At 33.1% G+C, this 21,062-nt stretch overlaps 1 protein-coding gene across 1 annotated transcript; it reads left to right on the forward strand.

Annotated features, from left to right (window-relative positions):
- The first annotated feature begins 440 nt into the window (after window positions 1–440).
- Window positions 441–20,113, forward strand: LOC129224395 (ankyrin repeat and SOCS box protein 13-like). Its single transcript, XM_054858879.1, has 6 exons — window positions 441–541; window positions 7,088–7,278; window positions 9,099–9,249; window positions 10,916–11,050; window positions 12,675–12,869; window positions 19,968–20,113. The coding sequence occupies exons 1-6, from the start codon at window positions 511–513 to the stop codon at window positions 20,111–20,113; spliced, it is 849 nt and encodes a 282-aa protein (XP_054714854.1). The 5' UTR covers window positions 441–510.
- Window positions 20,114–21,062: the final 949 nt, after the last annotated feature.

A 21,062-nucleotide genomic window follows, 5' to 3' on the forward strand; every position in this document is an offset into this window, starting at 1 on the left:
AGCGTATTCGAGCGCTGGAGCTCCGAATACAAATAAGACTTCCGCCGGAAGTTTTGAGTGACCCCGTGCAGCCCTGCCACCTAGTGTTCAAAAGAGTAAGCGTGGCTTGGAATTTGGTGAATTCAGCTGAAACATTCAACTTCATTAGCAATGCTTCATCAAACGTTTTCGGTTGATCACCGGTTATTTGCGCAGACATGACGCAGCTAGAGTTACGGTCGACCGGTGATTTTCTTAAACCGACATCGGAAGCAACAAACTACGTTTTCATAAAGGGACTCTAATAGGGACTAAATAAGCAACCAGTGAACCAGTAGCTTTCAGGAACGCTGCCGTTAGCACCGGTTACTCGACGGTCGATCGGTAGGTTCGTCGACTCGAAATCAAATCAAATACTTTTTGGCAACACAGGTATGCTGTGTTTGTTTATTTCCGTTTTCCGAAATGTGCTGCGTTCTCCTTCATCACAAGTGCGATTCAAATTTGTAGGTTTAAATAGAAATTTTGATCATGGCAAGTACCCCACAAAATGTGAATGCAAGTAAGGTGTCTGTTTTGATCGATAAATAAGTTCTCATATGAATGTTGCTATGTAAATGTACCCAGTATTTGTAGTTGTCCTGATATTCCAGTTAAAAAATAATACTTTGACCTGATTTGTTCTGATGTTAAGCTTTTTTCCTGGTACTTTTTTTTTTATAATCAATTTTTGAGCTTCCAACTGGATTTCAGTTCGACCCTAGAGAAAAAGGGCTCTAAATTCTGTAAAAAAAGAACTTTAATCTTAATTTTTAAAAAATAAAATACTGATGCACTGATTAATAAGCAATTATCGGTATTCGGCCAATTTTAGCCGATTAATCAGCTAAAAAATTATTTTTGCATTAAAATCAATGTTGCTTACGAATAACAATGCTGGAATGAATTTTAGCTGATTAGTGAAGTGATTATTTTAAAATTGAAATTACTTTTGCTATACTATACCTAACCAACATTTTAGTACTCTAGCTTTTGTGTCCTGATTTGATGATTAAAAATTTTCAAATTGTCATGGTAGGGATGCGAGCTACGTGTTCAAAATGTTTTAAATATGGAGTTGAAAAGGATAAGGGGGCATTCCAAGGTAGCTATTTTTGACATTTATGTAGAGTCCGTAACATGATAATTTTTGCCATAACTTTTTAGTTTACTGTTAGATTTGTAAATTACTTTAATTTAAGCTGGTGTGTTGGTAGGAAAAGATCAAAATAAAATAATATGCTAATCAAACAGTAAATTAAAAAGTTATGGCAAAAAAGGTCACGTTACGGACTTTACATAAATGTCAAAAATACCGTGGAATGCCCCATAAGCGGAAGGGGGGGGGGGTTTGCTATGGATGGATTTAAAACGGAATTTACATTTTTAAGGAAAAAGGGACCAGATTTTGAAAAAATTGACTTTATGGAGTTGAAACTAAACAAGCTGATGTGTGCATCACATGACTTCCTTTTACACCAATTTAAGGATAATAGTAGTGCCCTGGAATAAGCAAAGAAACACTTTAATATTTTTGCCCAAAGTTAGTTGCAAACTGAAGCAAAAAAATGTTTTATACAGGTTAATTTTCCTAATATTGGACATTTTAATGTTATTCAATGGTTAACTCTCTAAACATTGCCAATAGTTGCCCAAATAAAACCAAATTGAAAAAAAAAAATCAAATTTTTTGTTGCCAAGTTGGCAAAAAAAACTTGGCAATCAAAAGCTTGTCGCCGAGTGTTTGTCAAATTATAATATCACTTGAGTTTGCATTGATATTAACAATGATTTAGCCCAAAAAAGGTGTAAAAGACTCCCTTAGGAACATCTGAATGCAACAAAAAGAGAGGAGCACAACTAGACCCCACTCAGAGTCTACATACCAAATTTCAACTTTATTGTCCCTCCCCCCGCCCTGTCCGAAACATTGCAAGAGCAGTATTATGATTATACGCTTACAGCTTGAAAACTAATGATGATACCGGTGTATTCCTTTTTTTGTTTCATTTCTTACAATATTATAAACCAGTTGTGCCCAACCCACGGGTCACATCGGACCCATGAAACTGATCAGTGTGAACCGTTGTTTTGCGAAATGTTACAACTCGAAGACTATGTATGTTGCAACTGGTTTCTAAAAACAGGTTGCATTCAAAAAAAAAAAAAAAAAAATGGTATCAAGTTATTATAACTACAATTTTTCTTTTATAAGGGGTCATCTAACTGTTTGCTTGGTCTGAAATATTGTTACAATGCTTTCCACTACAGTGTCCACACGTAGACGTACAATCGAACCCAGCTTTACGACAGCTACAGTTTCTAACACAATGTTTTACAGTTACAAGATATTAGTAGGAGAATTTCACTTGGAGCAGAGGTAATTGTCATGCTCTTAGGTATCAGTCTGTTGCTTGAAATATATTTCCCAAACCCATTCTTCTGCTGGAAGTTTAAAACCTAACCAAGTTTGCATAAATGTTTGTGAAAGCAAGTAATCGCAAAAATGTCCCGGTACAGATGTGATATACCCTCCATTTGGCGACATCCGATTTTTTGCACAAAATTGAAATATTTTTCTCGCCAATGAGGTGATAAATTTTTAAGCATGGCATCCCTGGTGAAACTAACCTGTGGTTGGCAACGCGAAGGCAAACTTGTTTGAACTTGTTTACTTGGGTTCTTTACTTGGTTTTACGTAGGAGAGATACGTGTTGTTTTGTGCAATATACCTTGCAGAAATGCTTATTTTGTGTTAGTTTAGATTCAGTAGTTGTGTTTTGAAGTAAAAACATTAGAAAATGCCAGTTTCTTCAAACTTGAAGGTTAATTAAAAGTTAACTCCAACGTGGTGTGTATCTGTAACGTGCTATTGTCATATGATGTATTGTTTTAGACTGAGTGTGAATATTTATACCATATAAAAAGGTAAGTTCTTTATTTTAGAATTAAAAAAAAAACCTCTCACTTCCAAAATTCTTTGTTTTTACAAATCCTTGAGGGGTTCTTGTAGTTTTTAACTTTATTTTTACTGTATGTAAATTAATTTTACAGAAATAGTACGGTTATTTTGTTCTAAAAGTTAATTCGGCTCTCCTCTGATATGCCCCCCTCTTGGCGAGATTTTAATTTTTCGCTCGATACGAAAATTGCCAATAAGGCGATAACTTGGCAACCCTGGTTTTGCAACTTGAACGCTGGAAAGTAGTTTCTCTAAGTCTGTTTTTGCACGTGTATGTGTTTTAGGAGGTAGGTGCTCATATGTTTCGCTCTTAGGGAGATTTTAAGTTGAATACTCTAAAATCAAGTTTCAATTCAAACTTTATTTTAGAGTATTCTTTTTCTTGTTGTTTTTTAATGTTAATTTAGTTGAATTTTCTATTTTAATTATGAGTTCGGTTTGTGATGTTGTCCAAATGTATCAATTGAAATTTTTGAATGAATCTTCTTTTTCTTTTTCGTCAGGTCGTCCAACGTTTGGACGTACCGGAGTCCTAAATAGATTTTTTATATTTAAACTAATTGAAAATAAAGAGGTTAGGTAAGTGAACATATTTTGAATTATTGTGTTTTTAGTGTGTTTCTGGTAGTTTGTATTTTGGTCTGGTTGGCATTTTTGTAGCACAAAAATGGTGTTAATTTCACATAAAATCTGTGACTTTATTGTATATTGAACGGAGGAGATCTGTGACTTATATCCGACTGTGATGTATATTAAAAGTCGGAGGGATAACGGACCGAGCGGCAGCGAGGTCCTGGCGAGCCCGAGGTGTCATAGTACTTTCGTAATGAGACCGAGGCAGGGCCGGCGAGCCGAGGTCTCATTACGAAAGTACTATGAGACCGAGGGCTCGTATCCCGGAGAAACAACGGAAAAAAATTAATGCATTAATTTCATTAAATAATTAATGACATACTTTGAATTTTTCCTGTTGGCGCTAAAAAAGCATCGCTAAGAACGATGTATGACATATGACGTCATACATAGTTTTCTTGGCGACGCTTTTTTGGCGCCAACAGGAAAAAGTCGCCAAGAGGGGGGTATATCAGATTTGTTCCGTTAATTCTTATCGATGCCACAAATTATTTAGACATTCTATTAACGTGCCTCCTTTAGGTACTGAATTTTATGTTAACAATTGAAAGTTCTTTCGGTTGTACTCTTAAAAATGCTGAATTTTATTAATAAATCTGCACAATAATGGTGCATATTTCACACTTAAAACTGTGTCATTATTGTACACTGAACGGAAGGAGCCACCCTTGGGTGTCTCCATGAAAATATACATAACTGTGACCATACTCCGACTGTAATGTATATTAACAGTCGGAGAGATAACGGACCGAGCGGAGCGAGGTCCTGGCGAGCCAGAGGTCTCATAGTACTTTCGTAATGAGACCGAGGCAGGGCCGGCGAGCCGAGGTCTCATTACGAAAGTACTATGAGACCGAGGGCTCGTATCCCGGAGAAATGATGAAAAAAAAATTAATGCATTAATTTCGACTTGTAATTAATACAATAATTTATTTCATTGTATTTTAATATGTTTACAAAAACCCCCGGCCCTGTACATTTCTGAAGCATATATTCGTGATGTTTTTTGTTGTGCTTTTATGTTGTTTCTATATATATTGTGTTCTGAAGTGCTTTGATCATGTTTTTTTATCTCATTTTTTCCTGTTGGCGCTAAAAAAGCATCGCTAAGAACGATGTATGACATATGTCGTCATACATCGTTTTCTTGGCGACGCTTTCTTGACGCCAACAGGAAAAAGTCGCCAAGGGTGGGTTATATCACATCAGCTCCAATGTCCCTAAAGTCCACTTTTGATTTATCAAAACTTCCACCAACTTCAGACGTTACTCGTCAACATCTTTTTAAGGTTTTCACCAGTTTTTAGGGCCAACACCAGATTTAAACTTGGTTAGGTTTTAAACTTCCCCCAGAAGAGTGGGGTTGGCATTATACTTCATGCAACAGACTGATTCCTAAGTTCATGAAGATTACCTCTGCTTCAAGTGAACTTCTCCAATAAATATCTTGCAATTAAAAACATTGTGTTTCAAACTGTATCTGTCATAAAGCTAGGTTCCATTGCACGTCTATGTGTGGACACTGTAGTCGAATGCACTGTGTAACAATATTTCGTACCAAACCAACAAAATAATTACAAGATGACCCCTTATATAAGACTTAAAAAAATAATAACCAAAAGTAATAATAAATGTTAATAATATCCGCTGCAAGAAAACAGTCAGTTCAAATATACTATTCCTGATTTATTTAAAGTTTAAATAGTTAGCCAAGCATTAACATTATTTTGTAGACTATCACCGACCCAAACGAATTATAAAATTTTGTAACAAATAGTTTCATTATGATAGTAAAAACTTTAAGTGAACGTCATTACATTGTTGATCCATTTCAAGAAAATGACTATTATCATATTATTTATCTATAAACTTTGTTCAAACATTTCTTTCTAAGACATAATGATAAAAAGCTATTACTTTTTTGAAGTTACTTTTTGGTTTTTGTTGTGAGTTTTCTGCATATGATTAAGTTGGTAAAATGGTGAAACTGAGCTATCTACACAAAAAGTGTATGTTTCATAATTTGTGTATAACAGTGATCCCCAACAATGTTTTCAGAAACCAACTTCTAAATATTTGGCTAACAATTTGTAACATTGTCATTAATCGTGCTTTTTGAGTTGTAACATTTCACAAAATAATGGGCAGCACAGATCAGCTTTGCAGGCCGGATACAGCACCTACCTGGACCTTAGGTTGGGCACCACTGGTTTATAATATTGTTAGGAGTGAAATAAAAAGAGGAACACCCTGGTATCATCACAAATTTTCAAGATAAATGCGTATAATCATAATGCTGAACTGATCAGTGTGCAATGTTTGGGAAGGGAGGGGGGGGGGGAGCAGAAAGAGGAGTTGGGGTCGGGACTGTCTAGGTTTTAGTGTACACTTTATGTACTAACATTGTGCAAAAATTCAGCTTTCTCTTAATTAGTTGCGAAAAGAAAAGCGTATAATCGTACTGCGCTTGGTTGTCTTAGCATTTACGAGAGGGTGGGGAAAGCAAGAGGTGTAGGAGTCAGTACTTTGTATTTTTAAGTGTTTTCTTTATTTGCTAACGTCTTGCCAAAATTCAGCTTTCTCTTAATTAGTTGCGACACGAAAAGTTTATAATCATAGTACTGCTCTTGCAGTGTTTAGGAGCAGGTGTGGGGGAGGGGGGGGGGGCAAGAGGGGGGGGGGAATTCGGGACTTCGTGGTTTTTTAGTGTATACTTTGTGTACAGATGTCCTACCAAAATTCCGCTTTCCCCTAATTAGTTGCCACAGAAGCGTATAATCATAGTACAGTAAAACCTGTCTACAACAATGCTGTTGGGACCAAAAAAAAAAAAAAAAATCGTAATAGAGAGGTTATCGTTATAGACAGTTTGATTATTCATGCTGACATTTTGCTGGGGGCCAAAAAAAATAGATTGTTATAGACAGGTTATCGTTATAGACCGTATTGTTATACGCAGGTTGACTGTACTACTATTGTAATGTTTTGGAGGAGGTGGGAGGAAAGCAAGAGGGGTGGGGGTTGGGATTTTGTATTTTTTTAGTGTATACTTTATTTGCTAACAGCCTGCAAAAATTCAGCTTTCTCTAAATTAGTTGCAACAAAGCCTATTTTTTAACCTTTATTCACTGGGCTACTGGTGTTTATTCCAAGTGTTATATCCCGAAAACTAATACTACATTTTGGATTACACTAAGGAATAAGTAAACCCATGGGGAAACAGGTTTTCAACAATTCAATTTTGACTTCAACTGCTCCAAGGGGGCTGATTTTTGCTGTCATTTGCTCGAATTAAAACAGCTGTGAAAAATAAATCACATAAATATGTCTGGTTGAGAGAGCCTTTCACGCAATTTGATTGTTACTAAATAATTGGAAAAATCTCAATGATTTAAAATTTTTATTTGTTGCTATCTTTTATTTATTAACAAATGAAATGTTTGTATTTTTTGCATGTTTTTTTTTTTTTTTAAGTTTTAGATGCTTATGGGGTGTATCCTTTGCACAAAGCTGCTGCTTTGGGCCATAAAGAAAATTTAATTACTCTTTTGGAAAGTGGATTATCACCCAATGCACCAAATTATGACTGCTTGACGCCATTGCATGAAGCTTGTATCCAGAATCAACCAGAATGTGCTGAGATTTTAATTAACTATGGATCTAAGGTAAGATTATAGTTTCATTACATTTCATTTTCTTTCATTTTTAGACTTTTTTTTCCACCAAAAGTAAAACCTTTCTGATGTATTATTTTCTTAATCTTTTCTCACTTTTTATATTTATTTCAAACTTTATATTTTTCAGTTTCTTAAGTAATATTGATATTCTGTATATTTAAGTTTTATTTATTAGCTTTTTTCTGATTAACATAACACTATGAACTGTTAACTGTGAAGAAAAAAAGAAGTTCAGTCTTATTGTTATTTCTGTACCTCAGAGCCGGACTAATGTAAGTCACATAATAGCTACTCCACAGGAGAGAGAAAATATGTTTGCCTAAGACTGGGACTTGCGCTCTTTTAACACTGGTATATAATTGAAGGATTTTTTTCTTTAGATTTGCATTCATAGGGCTCAGTACGGAAGAGGATTCTACATACAATGCACTAATAAGCAGAAAATCACTATCATCGGACTTAAGCTAATCTAGCAAATTTAAGAGTGGCATCTGTATAGATAAGTAAAAATATTTATAAAAGTAGGAGAATGTTATGCAATAAATTACTTTTATTCCCCTAGAAGAATGTTTGATATGTTGAGGACCTTATGAGAAAAAACCTCGATGATATTTTGCCTTTCTAATTTTAATGTTAGCACAAATTTAACTAAATTTTTGGCCTCCAATTTAGATGCCATAAGTACAGAAAACTCCAGATTATCTGCTGAATAAGGTGGCATGGTAACCACGAGTAATTATGCTCTCGGATAATCTGCAAAATTAGAAAAAAAAATAATACCAGTGCAATAGCTTAAAAAAAATCAACACCCTTCCTTACATTTAAACTATAGCTGAAAGAATAATATATAACATTGTGTATACAAATATTCGTTGAAGAAAAAGAGGATCTCTCATTATTGCAAACAGGTTGCACACATCTGTAAGCAAATCCTGAAAATAGCTTTACTTGAAACTGATTAAGTTAGATCACACCAAAAACACATAGGGGGAAGGAGTTTTTTCCAATTGTTCACTTGCTTATGTGTAGATTCAAAAATTAGTATGTATTGTAGATCTGTGGTATCTGTAGTAAATGATGTAGATCCAAAATATTAGTAAAGTAGATGAAGATGTAAAGTTGTATGTAGTGTAGATTTAAAAATCTGGTTTCGGTTAGTCAGGTTTTGCTGACCTTGGAAGCAAAATTTGAACCAAAATACTGCCATTGGAAGGGAGGGGGGAAAAAAGAAATGGGAATGTCTAAAATTATATTTTGGACTTTTCAAAGTAAAATGTAATGCATTTATCTACATGGATTTATTTATCTAGCATTTATCTATTATTGTCATCATTGTCCCTAGCTGGGCCAAGAGCCTGTTGCTGGTTGTCACATTTATATTTGTATTTGTATCAAAAAATGATAGTGTGACTAGCCGGGGATAAGCTGCTTGCAAATATTTGTAGTTCAAAACTCCAAACATCATCATTCCTCAACATCAGAAAACTAATTTTAAATTCAAAATATCTTGAAACATAAAAAAAACTCAACTATCATAAAACTTAGTTAAAAATTCATTTTAAATTATTAAAAAATAGCAAAGCAGGTTTTCCTTGATTGGGAACGGTTTATTGTGTTAAAAGTAGATGAAAAACTTTCTGCTTTTTTTAAATTCTTAAATCAAAATATTCTATTAGTGCGAAAAATGTTATTTAAGGACTGAATTCTTCAACTTTGGTACACAATATTTTATTATGATATCATTACATATTTTTCATTTGTTTTCTTTAGTTTCATTTAGAAGGTTGAAGATTAATTTTTTCTTAAAGGTAAATGCAACAAGTTTGGATGGTGGCACTCCTCTGTGTGATGCTTGCGCAGGAGGAAGTTTACTTTGTGCTCAACTGCTTGTGAAAATGGGAGCGGAAATCAACCCTCCTTTTGCTCTAAGTACTCCTTTACACGAAGCTTGCCTTAAAGGTTATACTTTAAAAATGTAAAAATCAGCTTATAAAGAAAAAAAAAAGAAAGGAAAAAAAATCATCTTTAAAAGAATTGTACCTTTCACAAAATTCCAATTTTAAATTGAAAAGTTATTTTCCTGTTCAAAACAACATTTACTCATAAAATAAAATGTTAAATTGATCAATACAAACGTCATATAAATATGTCTTTTTGGTTTTATTTTTGCTCATTTTGATCAATTTTTCCATTGCACACAACTATAAGCTTACATACTTTTAGTGCATTGCTTGTAATAGTGCAATCTTTTTGCATCTGTTTCTGATTTTTTGCATTTTTTTCTGATCATTTTTTGAGTTCTACTCAGTATGAAGCTTGTTGATCAAAATAATAAGGGTATCTTTTTACTCCTTGTTTTTTAGTGTCTTTCATAAAATGTTTTTAAAAATAGCACTTTACAATTAACAATTCTATGGCTTAAAACTGCTATTGGATTTCATAAACAGTATTATTTTATTTTTCCCTGTATACTACATTTATTGTACAGGGAACAGTAATGTGTTACAATATTGTCTGATCACAAAATGGTTAAACTTCAGTTTGACCATTTGCTTTAAATATTTGTAGACAGTATAGCATCACCATTTAGTAGCCTATATGTGAAGGTAAAGAAAGTTCCTTATATTGTGCATTGCAGCTTGTGAATTATATTTAAACTTGCTAATTTCGCCCTAAGTTTTTTAATGTAAAATCACAAAATGAAAGTGTAAGCAAAAAAGGTTGAATTTTCATAGTTGTAACATAAGCTGCACTTTAAAGTAGATAAATATTTATAACTAGCTGCATTGCCTGCCGTTGCATGGTCTACCTCAAAAATATGTGTATATTTGGCGTTCCAAGCATTTTATTTAATGATAAAATTTCTCCTTTTTATTATATTTCTTATTGTTGCTCCACTTTTATTAGTCAAATCGTGATGTTATATAGCCTATAGCCTTCTTCAATAAGTGGACTATTCAACACAAAAATAATTTTTCTATTGGAACCAGTAATCCCTGAGATTAGCACGTTCAAACAAACAAACTCTTCAGCTTTGTATTAATAGTTAATTAATATGAAAATAAAAACTGATGCATATTTATTTTACAAATCATTTTCAGCATTTTAGGATTTCTCTGGAAATCAGATAAGGTTTAGCTCAATTTTAAGCAACCTCAAGATTTGCCTCATGGCTGACTCATGCCTACACCCACTGGATGGCGAAGCCTGCTCTTTTAGGTCGAGCCACCGTGAATATGTCGTCTATTGGGTGTTCCAAGCATTTTAAATTATGATATAAGTTTTCCCATTTTCAAACCATTTTTTATTGCTGCTGCACTCCTATTAGTCATAGCGTGATGTTATGTAGCCTGTAACCTTCCTCAATAAATGGACTATTCAATACAAAAAGACTTTTTCAATTCGAACCAGCAGTTCCTGAGATTAGCGCTTTCAAACAAAAACTCTTCAGCTTTATATTATTAGTATAGGTGTGTAAAATAGCCTTTTATTAACAAAGAAGAGGATAATCTTTCAAATTCAAATGACCATTATTATGTTTTTATGTTACAAATGCATTACTGCACATTGTTTATTGTGCACGGATTTTCACAGTTTGTGCTTAATATTTTTATTTCTTGTGCAGGAAGTGTAGAATGTGTTGAATTTTTAATAAATGCTGGAGCCCGATTAAATGTAAATGATTGCAACTTTGGCACTCCCCTTCATGCTGCAACTTTGAGGCACCGCACTGATTGTGTAAGAAAGCTATTACAATCAGGTATACTGAAAATATTGTGTTCATGTATTTTTATGTATATGACTTTTATTTTCTTTAAAATCATTTACTCTACATAATTATGTTTATGTATTTCATTACCTAAATAAAGTAAAAATGGTCAAGAAAATACTGCTGGTAACTTTTTCAAGGCTCACTGGAGCTTCTCCATTGGTTCAAAAAATACTCATCACATGACTAGGAAGTTGAGATCAAACACACCTTAGTCAAAAGACACCAATATTTACACTAGGGGATTGAATTAGAATCTATTCCATGCATAGGTCGGCTGGTGCTGGGAAAAAAAGGTGGTCAAAAGGGTGACGAGGGGCAGGTTAGGTAGGTGATGACCATAAAGTTGACTTTTTTTTTGCATTTAATTTCAAAGTCATTATTAATTAAATGACCTCGGCTAAAAATTCAGTCTCAAAAATCGGGACATGTGGTTACATGATAGGCGCCTTTCTTCCAATTCAAAGCAACGTTTTAGTTTCTATGAAATAATAACATGAAAAAAATATAAACAAAAAAATAATAACATGAAACATACTTTTATTAAGTAAATTCTTCTTTCTTTTAACTCGTGAATCAATCAATTTTATAATTTTTTGATCCATCATTATTTTTTAACTCAAAAAAGTGGAGGGACAATGCCCTTGTACTCTTGAAAGTGAGGGGCAGTTGCCTCCCTTTACCGTCCCCTTCCCATATGAGCTGTATATGAACCTATAGGAATACAAGACAAAGAACGAAAGCAACGATCCACCCAACCAAGGCCATCATTTAGACTAGAGGGATCAGAGAAATTTATTGCTTTTCTGGCTTAGAGAAAACAATATACAGTCGACTCGCGCTACGACGCGATTCGAGTTACGCAAAATGGCTATAACGCGAGTTTATCCAAAAAATAAAATGTCAGGTGCAAGATGTGACTTTAAAATATCATCACTCTATTAAAAGAATATATTTTTTTTCTTTGAGATACTTCCAAAAAGTAATAAATACTGTGTAATAGACCATCATGTGCCATTATTTATGTAAAAGTGCTTATAGTCTGTTACAAGTAATTTTGGTTGAATGCTTATATGTATTTCTAATTTCACTTCTTCATTTTAATATTTTTAAAACTTGAATGTTTTGATTTTTTGTTATTTTACTAATCTTTGAACTAATATTTCAAATTTTGATTGTGCATCTCTCTTCTGTATTTAGATTATTTATTCTTTTTCTGTACAAATGTAAATACATTAAATTTCAAAGATATCAATTATAACTCTGCACAAAGGCATCAATTATAACTCTCGGTAGCAGAAGGTATGCACATTAGAAATGTAAATACATTAAATTGCAAAGATATCAATTATAACTCTGCACAAAGGCATCAATTATGGGTGATAAATTAGACACATCCAACATAGAAATTTTTTACTTATGCTTTGAGCCTTTCTATAACATGTTAAAAAATAAAACTGTTTCACTTTCATGCAGATTTTTATTCTTTGTTTTATATTTAAGTTATTGTTCTCTCATACACTATCTGTGGGAATTGTTCTTGGGTATGTATTGCATGCAATTTACTAGCTTCTTTTAGATTGATAAAACATGTTTTTCAATAATTGAATTACAGGGGCTTCAGTAAATGCAACTAAAATACATGAAACTGCTCTCCATGTTGCTGTTAGAGAACAGTTCCCAGAAATCGTTGAAATCCTAATTGAATATGGTGCAAATATCTTCGCAAGTAATAATCAAAACAAGTTGCCCATAGATTTGCTGGCAGAAGCGGAAGGCCATATCTATAATTTGCTAACTCACCATTCAGGTATTAAAAAAATGTTTTTAAACAGCATGAAACAATGAAAAATAATGTGTAGTGAGCTATTTTTTCGCCAGAGTAAGAGCAGCAGTTATATCATTGAATTTACAGGTTTCTAAAGAGTCAGGAAATCATATTCAATTAAGATAAATACAATTCTTTATTTGCAATTTTCTTTGTTTTCCATGTTTTCCCATACTACTGTGAAAATTTTTAAGTATTTTGAAACTTTGCATGCATTCTGGCCTATGAGAATATTTTAATACTGAGTCATTCCATGTCAACTGACCTAATTTTTCAAATCAACCCCACTCGACCATCTCTGATTTGGATAAAATTTTATAGAGTAGAGATGCCTTTGAAACTAATCTATGCATATTTTCAGCTTCCTAGATCCAAATCCTGAGGATCTAAAATCTCCGAAAAATGTGATCCATAAGGATGGATCAGCTTTTTGTGCCGAATTGCCAAGTTTATACCAATTTTACAGGAAATTTTATTACACTGGAAGTCTGAAATTTTAGGCGCTTAAAATATGGTTGACCGTTAGTATATTCAAGTATTTTTGTGAATTTGAGCTCTTTAGATTTTGTGTAGCATGCGCGTGAACTTGTGAAAAAGCGCAATGAGAAATTTTTTTCCCTAGATTTTACATTGTCATAAAATCTAAACAAAAATAATTCAAAAGCTCGTACTGCCTGATTCCATTGTAAAAATGCTTGTATTTAATAGGTTACAGTTACAGGGCTTAAATATTTATTTTCTGGAAGATATTGTGATTCAAAGTGGCTATCAAAATCACTCAAGTGAAAAATAGCCTATTTTCAAAGCGCTATATCTCAAGTTTGTCACCTCGCATCTTCTTTTCGTTTATACCATTAGAAAAAACACTCTTTTTCCTTTCAAAATAAGTTTTTTCTTCGATGGTGTTCTTTTGAATAAGGATAAAAAAATGAGCTTGAAATTATATCAGTCGTAAAGAATTGCCATGTTCAATCTCATATTACGGGACATTTTATAACACTGGAAGCATGAAATTTTAGGAGCTTAAAGTACTTTTGGTTGTCAACACGTTCTAGTATTTTTGTGAGTTTGAGTTCATTAACTTTTGTGTAGCACGTATGAGTCTTGACAAAACACAGCAGAGAAACTTTTTCCTGGATTTTAGAATGTCATGAATTCTGAACAAAAATGATTCAAATGCTCGAACTTTGTAATTCTATTGTCAATATGCATGTTTTTAATGGTTTATAGTTGCAGAGCATAAATATTGATTTTCTAAGAGATATTGGCATCCAAAGTGGCTATCAAAATAGTTCACATGAAGAATAGCCTGTTTTTAATGCCTTGTAGCTCAAGTTTCTCACCTTGCATCTTCCTTTCGTTGGTATCATGAGAAAGAGCTTATTTTTTCTTTCTTTTGATAATGTTCTTTCAGATAAGTGGGAAAAAATGAGCCTAATATACTATTTGTCGTTAGCGAGAAAATCTCGTTCTTAAATAAATATAGAATGGTGAATGCCATGACAACCGACTTATAAGGATTTTGCAACCGTTATAAGTCAGAAATATTTTTTTATTAATCATTTTAAAAGTTCTTTTGTAAATGAAATATGTTAGTATCAGAAAAGTATTTTGTTCAGGAAGCGGACTGATACACTAGAAATAATAAGATAATTTTCTTTTTTTATCATATTTCATTTGCAAAGTATCTTTTTAAATAATTAATAAAAAACTTTTTCTGACTTATAACAGTTGCAAAATCCCTATAAGTCGGCTGTCACGGCATTCACCATTCTTTATTTATTTAAGAACGAGATTTCCTCGTTAATGACAAATAGTATATCAGGCTCATTTTTTCCCGCTTATCTGAAAGAACACCATCTAAAAGAAAACCTATTTTTGTAGGAAAAAATATGTTCTTTCTCATGGTAACAATGAAAGGAAGATGCAAAGTGACAAACTTGAGCTACAGGGCATTAAAAACAGGCTATTCTTCTTGTGAACTATTTTGATAGCCACTTGGGATGCCAATATCTCTTAGAAAATCAATATTTACACTCTACAACTATAACCAATTAAAAACATGCATATCGACAATAGAATTGCAAAGTTCGAGCATTTGAATCATTTTTAGCCTACTTTCCCAGTAAAAGTCGGAGAAAGAAGAAAAAAGTATGAAAGAAGGCTTAATGCATCTTAAAAATATCCCGAAAAAAAAAAAAAAACTCAAAAATAAATAAAATAGTTAGATAAATAATGAAAAATTAAATATTGGAAAGTAGGGTATTGAGATAAGGAAAAATGTCTGTCAGTCTGTCCCCCCTAATAACTTTTGAATGAATAGTCCGATTCGAACAATTTTTTTTTGTTAGAAAGATCATCTCATTCCCATCTTTCATTTTTTGATTTAAACAATTTTTTGTTCAATTTTGAACAGTTCAAAAAAACTTAAAATTAGTGCCTACGGGGAAATTCAAATAAAAAAAAATCTTGAACTTAGAGGCGAAGTGGCTCTAAGCTAACTTTGTAGGGAAAAGCTTTTGATGAAAAACATGTATCAAAAATATCTTTTTGATTTGAACAAGTTTTTGTTCAATTTTGAACAGTTCAAATCTCTTAACATTAGCGCCTAAGGGGAAACTGAAAGTCAATATAGATTCCGAACTTAAAGGCGGATTTACATCAAACAAACTTTGTTGGAAATAGCTCTTGATGACCTGCTCCCGACTCCGATAATTTTGGCGCTCCTGACTCCGACTCCTGTGCCCGAAAATTACTCGGACTCCGTCTTCCCGACTTTGAATCTGACTTCGTAGCTTTGGCAAAAATATATGCACGGAAGAAAAATGGCCGACTCCAACTCTTGGATATTCAACAATGACTCCGACTCCTGTATCAATTAATAAGTCCTACTCCGTCTCTGCAAATATTGGCAGACTTGCGGACTTTTTGGGGAAATGACCGATTTCAACTCCAAGTCTTTGAATTTAAAACTTTCGGCTCTCGAATCTAACTCTTTTGTCCCAAAACCAGATGGACTCCGACTCTGACTCCACAACCATGGCTTTTACTGTGAAATAATTGTTTTGAGTATGTTTTGATTTTATTTTCCAGCTAAAGTTTTAATTTATGTATTCAGTTTTTGGCGGAGAAATTCGGAGTGCTTTATGTTTCTACATAAATATATGCGCAGACGATTTTTTTTTTGACAATGAAAATTATTTCTTTAAGTTGACATTTAAATTGTTTTTATTTATTTTTGAAAGTACATTAATTAATTCTTAAAAATTTTTTTGGCATAAAGGGAAAAACAAGCGATTTTTTTTTGATATGATTACTTTAATGAGCTTTTAATTTGAATTCTTTTTTTTTTCCTTTTTAAATGTAGTTGAAGATTTTTTTTTTGATGGAAAAATTTATTTAGCTGCTTTGTTTAAAAGGTGCTGCTATTTTATTTGTTCTTTTATTTATTTTTTACGTATCTACTTCTTTAGATGAGCAAGGCATACTTTATTTTTCGAAATCAAATTAAAATATTAAAAAAAATATGTTTGAAATAATTTACGATTTTAGCTAATTTTGAGAATATTGATCATATACTAGAAAGTCGATATTGGTATACAGGAAAGTAGGCTCGTTTAGTTCTAGACAGAACTTCTTGTTTGTTCAGAATTTATGATATTCTAAAATCCAGGAAAAAGTTTCTCTGCTGCATTTTGTCAAGACTTTGCATATGTGCTACACAAAAGTTAATGAACTCAAACTCACAAAAATACTAGAACGTGTTGACAACCAAAAGTATTTTAAGCTCCTAAAATTTCATGCTTCCAGTGTTATAAAATGTCCCGTAATCTGAGATTGAACTTGGCAATTCGTTACGACTGACATAATTTCAAGCTCGTTTTTTTAATCCTTTTTAGAAAGAACACTATCGAAGAAAAAACTTATTTTGAAAGGAAAAAGTGTGTTCTTTCTAATGGTATAAACGAAAAGAAGATGCGAGGTGACAAACTTGAGTTATAGCGCTTTGAAAATAGGCTATTTTTCACTTGAGTGGTTTTGATAGCCACTTTGAATCACAATATCTTCCAGAAAATACAGATTTAAGCTCTGTAACTGTAACCCATTAAAAACAAGCATTTTTACAATCTAGTCACACAGTACGAGCTTTTGAATTATTTTTGTTCAGATTTTATGACAACCTAAAATCCTGGAAAAAAATTTCCCATCCCGCTTTTTCACAAGTTCACGCGCATGCTACACAAAATCTAACGAGCTCAAATTCACAAAAATACTTGAATATACTAACGGTCAACCATATTTTAAGCGCCTAAAATTTCAGGCTTCCAGTGTAATAAAATTTCCTGTAAAATTGGTATAAACTCGGCAATTCGGCACAAAAAGCTGATCCACCATCATGGATCACATTTTTCGGAGATTCTAGATCCTCAGGATTTGGATCTAGGAAGCTGAAAATTTGCATAGATTAGTTTTAAAGGCATCTCTACTCCTCTATAAAATTTCATCCAAATCAGAGATGGTTGAGTGACGACCCCTAGGTCACTTGACATGGAATGACTCTACTAGATGTGGACCTTGGGTAAAAAGAGGTCTTGCACTACTGCATTAAAATGACAGAAATGCTGTTTTTTAAAAGAGACTATTTTATAAACTATTTTTTGCATCTGGCTACTATTTCGAAGACTTTTTTTCAGATTTCAGTCTACTAAAGCTATCATTTTTAGTAGTAAAATAGAGCGGCAGACCTGTATTAAAAGCAGCATCATTATAAATGTTTTTTTTGTACGAATTGGAAATCACTAGTGGAAAATCTAAGTAGCTGATCACTGCAGGCGTCACTAAAGGAGCTGATTACATGTCAGGCCTTCAAGCTCAGCTTGGTTCTGCCATTCATATATTTTCAGTGCATTTTTATTTTTGCATTTAGTAAATTTCTCACGGCTGCAAAATGAGTTTAATATTTTAAATATTAATGTTCATTATTTGTCCAGGCTAGAAGGCCATATGTTTATATGTTCGATGTGATCTCTGGAACCCTTGCAGCTATTTGAAAATTTTTTTCACTATATGAAAAGTGCATTCTTACTGAGTGACATAGGCTAAAAAGTTATGCATTATATGTACTTTTACTATTTTTTAAAACAAATAGCTTGTCTTCACTACCAGTTTGTGTTTCGTACCGTTTTATTGTTATAAGCGTAAAAACTAATACTGATTGTTTCGCACGACGCAAACAAATTATAACTGAGACTTGGCTCGAGTAAGTTAATAGTTGAATTCAAGTAGTGCAGGTAGATGAGATTAATCCGTGTTTCTAAAAGTTGTAGTTTTGCATGCATTTCGGGCTATCCTTTGTGGTTAATTCACTTATACTGATATTACAAAGAGAGAGGGTTTATCTTGAATGTTTAAATGTTCCGGGTAATCTCCGGAACCACTGCGCCTATTCAAAAAACTACTTCTTTGTATGAAAGGCACATTCTTGCAGAGTGACATCTATACTAATACACTGACCTCCAATACTCCAAGTACAACATATTTTTTGAAGCTCACCATTAAAAAAAGGGAAGTAACATATGATATGTACATATGGACGCCTCAGTTGCCAAATCAATTAACTCAACTTTTTAAAAAAATCCTCATTTCTGCTTTAATGGTGCTTAATCAATGCTTAGAATGTGAATTTATATTAAACTTTTGGTTCAGTACATTTCTGATCCTGCGATGGCCGAAAATGTAACACGAGGGCCCATTCATTTCTATGTAAAATGCTATCTTCTTCTTCATCACTTTTCTTGACTTTTTGTTTTATGGAATTAATTGATTTGGCAAGTGAAGCATCTATATGTGTGTCTGTGCATGTTGCAGCATTAAGTGATACCGCCTCAGATCTTAAAATTTCTATACTCATTTTTCAGCTTTACTACCACAGGGAAAGGCACTTTTGTTGCTGCTCAAACAAAAGTTACTAAGCAGTTTACATAACATATTTGGTGGACTGCAGTGATTTTAAATTTCCAGTTACAAACTTTATGAGATAAACCAGTTATAATATTTGGGACTAATGTCCGTAAAACTACAGTACAATTTAAAGGTCTGATGCATATTTCTTACCAGTTTTCTTAGTGGTGCAAACTTTTAGTTACCAAAATACCACAATTAGAGTTTTGGACTTGCAGATTTAGCTTGAATATTGTTGATGTGAAACTATATGGGTGCTGATAAAATGATAAGCAATGTCAAAAAAAAAAAAAAGCTCTAGATTTGTTTAGCAGTTAATAGCTTCTTCGTTATTAAGTGAACCAACTTTTTTTGCTACACATTTCAGTGCATGGAATGTCTTTGATTTAAGAAGATTGAATTCAATGCATTCATTTATCTTCTCATAATATTTTAAAGGGTTGCTGCTATCAGTGGTGTACCTAGCATGGGTAAAACCTGGGGCAGTAATTTGTGGTGTGTTACCCACCCCCCAACAAACACACACACTCACAAAAGAAAAAAAAAATGGTTAATGTACAAAAGACAAAAACTACAAGAGTTCGTTATACAACTTGCTCTAAACGTAAATGTGCAGACTGTCAAGAGATCAAAAAATAAGCTGGTGTATGAAATTGATGGCCCCTTAATTATTTCAAATGTATGTCAAACACAAGGAAAGATAATGGTGTTTAGCTTTTTTTGAGTACAAGGAAGTCACTATAGTTCTAAGTATTGACACTACAAACCTAATCTTGAGCTTAATATTCATTCCATGATGTAGGATGGGAAAGGCTTTTGGTTTTCCCCCTGTAAAAATTTCAAATTTGTAGTCTTAAAAAGGCATTTTAGCTTCATATTTTTCAAAAAAATACAATTCCACTTCGGGTGTCCCCCTCAAGACGTCTGTGCTCCCAGGGCGAACCCAACCCCCCTCCGTAGCAACGCCACTGCTTTTATTGATAAATAATGTTGCAGGAATTATAAAATACTTTTTATTCATTATTTAGAGTTTCTTTTCAACGTAATTTCTGTAATTCTTTTTCTAACTAATATATTTTTTTTAACTGATGCACTGCATGACTGCCTTTTTTTTTGTAGCTGAACCTGCATCATTGAAGGATGTTTGTCGTCGAAAGATACGATTGGTCTTAGGCAGTGAAAGACTGAAATATGTGAGAGAGTTGAAACTCCCTAAAAGACTTACGTCATACCTGTCACATGAACTACAAGAGTATGACCTTTAAGTTCCTGTTAGTTTCATTGTCTGATTCACATGGATGGGATATGAAATTAAAAATTTTTTTTTAGCTTACTAATGGGTGTTCAGCTGATTTGGCAATACAACTGCTCAGATATGCCTTTCACATGGATGGGATATGAAATTAAAAAAATTTTTTTAGCTTACTAATGGGTGTTCAGCTGATTTGGCAATACAACTGCTCAGATATGCCTTTAACACTAGAACCGCGGAAATTTCCGCATACCTAAAACCGCGGGCAGGGGTCAATTTTACCCAAAGCTTAAACTGAGTTCTTTGATGTTTAGAAAGAGGTAAAAAAAATATTTTTGATGAACAAGATTAATACTAAGATTATACAATATAATAGTAAGATATAAAATTTTCTCCCATTAACTTTAATCATTTATTCATTTCACTTTGTAGTGCAAATTTCCTCCCAGAAGTAGTTTTTCTGCTATTACATTGTCCAGAAAAATTAGATGCGGTATCTTCATTCGAGGAAACATTTTCTTCATCTGGCGGCACATATTCGTCATCGCTGGAATCAACTTCTTCATCATTATCGTTTTCGGATTCATTTTCCGATAATTGTTGCATATATTCGAGAGCCTTGCCATTTGTAACAACAGTTCCACATTTTATTTCATCTGGATTTGAATTTGAAAACTTTTTTCTTTTATGTACTATTGTCTTTTCCTCCCAGAAGTAGTTTTTCTGCTAGTACATTGTCCAGAAAAATTAGATATGGTATCTTCATTCGAGGAAATATTTTCCTCATTTGGGGGCACATATTCACCATCATTGAAAACAATTTCTTCATCATTAACTTTTTCGGATTTATTTTCCGATCATTGTCGCATATATTTGAGGGCCTTGCTAACTGTTAATTTACGCCTATTTCTTCCAGCCATTTTCACATCAGATCAATTTTATCTCCATGTAAACAAAGTGCC

Source organism: Uloborus diversus, chromosome 1 (genome assembly GCF_026930045.1).
Source record: "Uloborus diversus isolate 005 chromosome 1, Udiv.v.3.1, whole genome shotgun sequence".
Lineage (NCBI taxonomy): Eukaryota > Metazoa > Arthropoda > Arachnida > Araneae > Uloboridae > Uloborus > Uloborus diversus.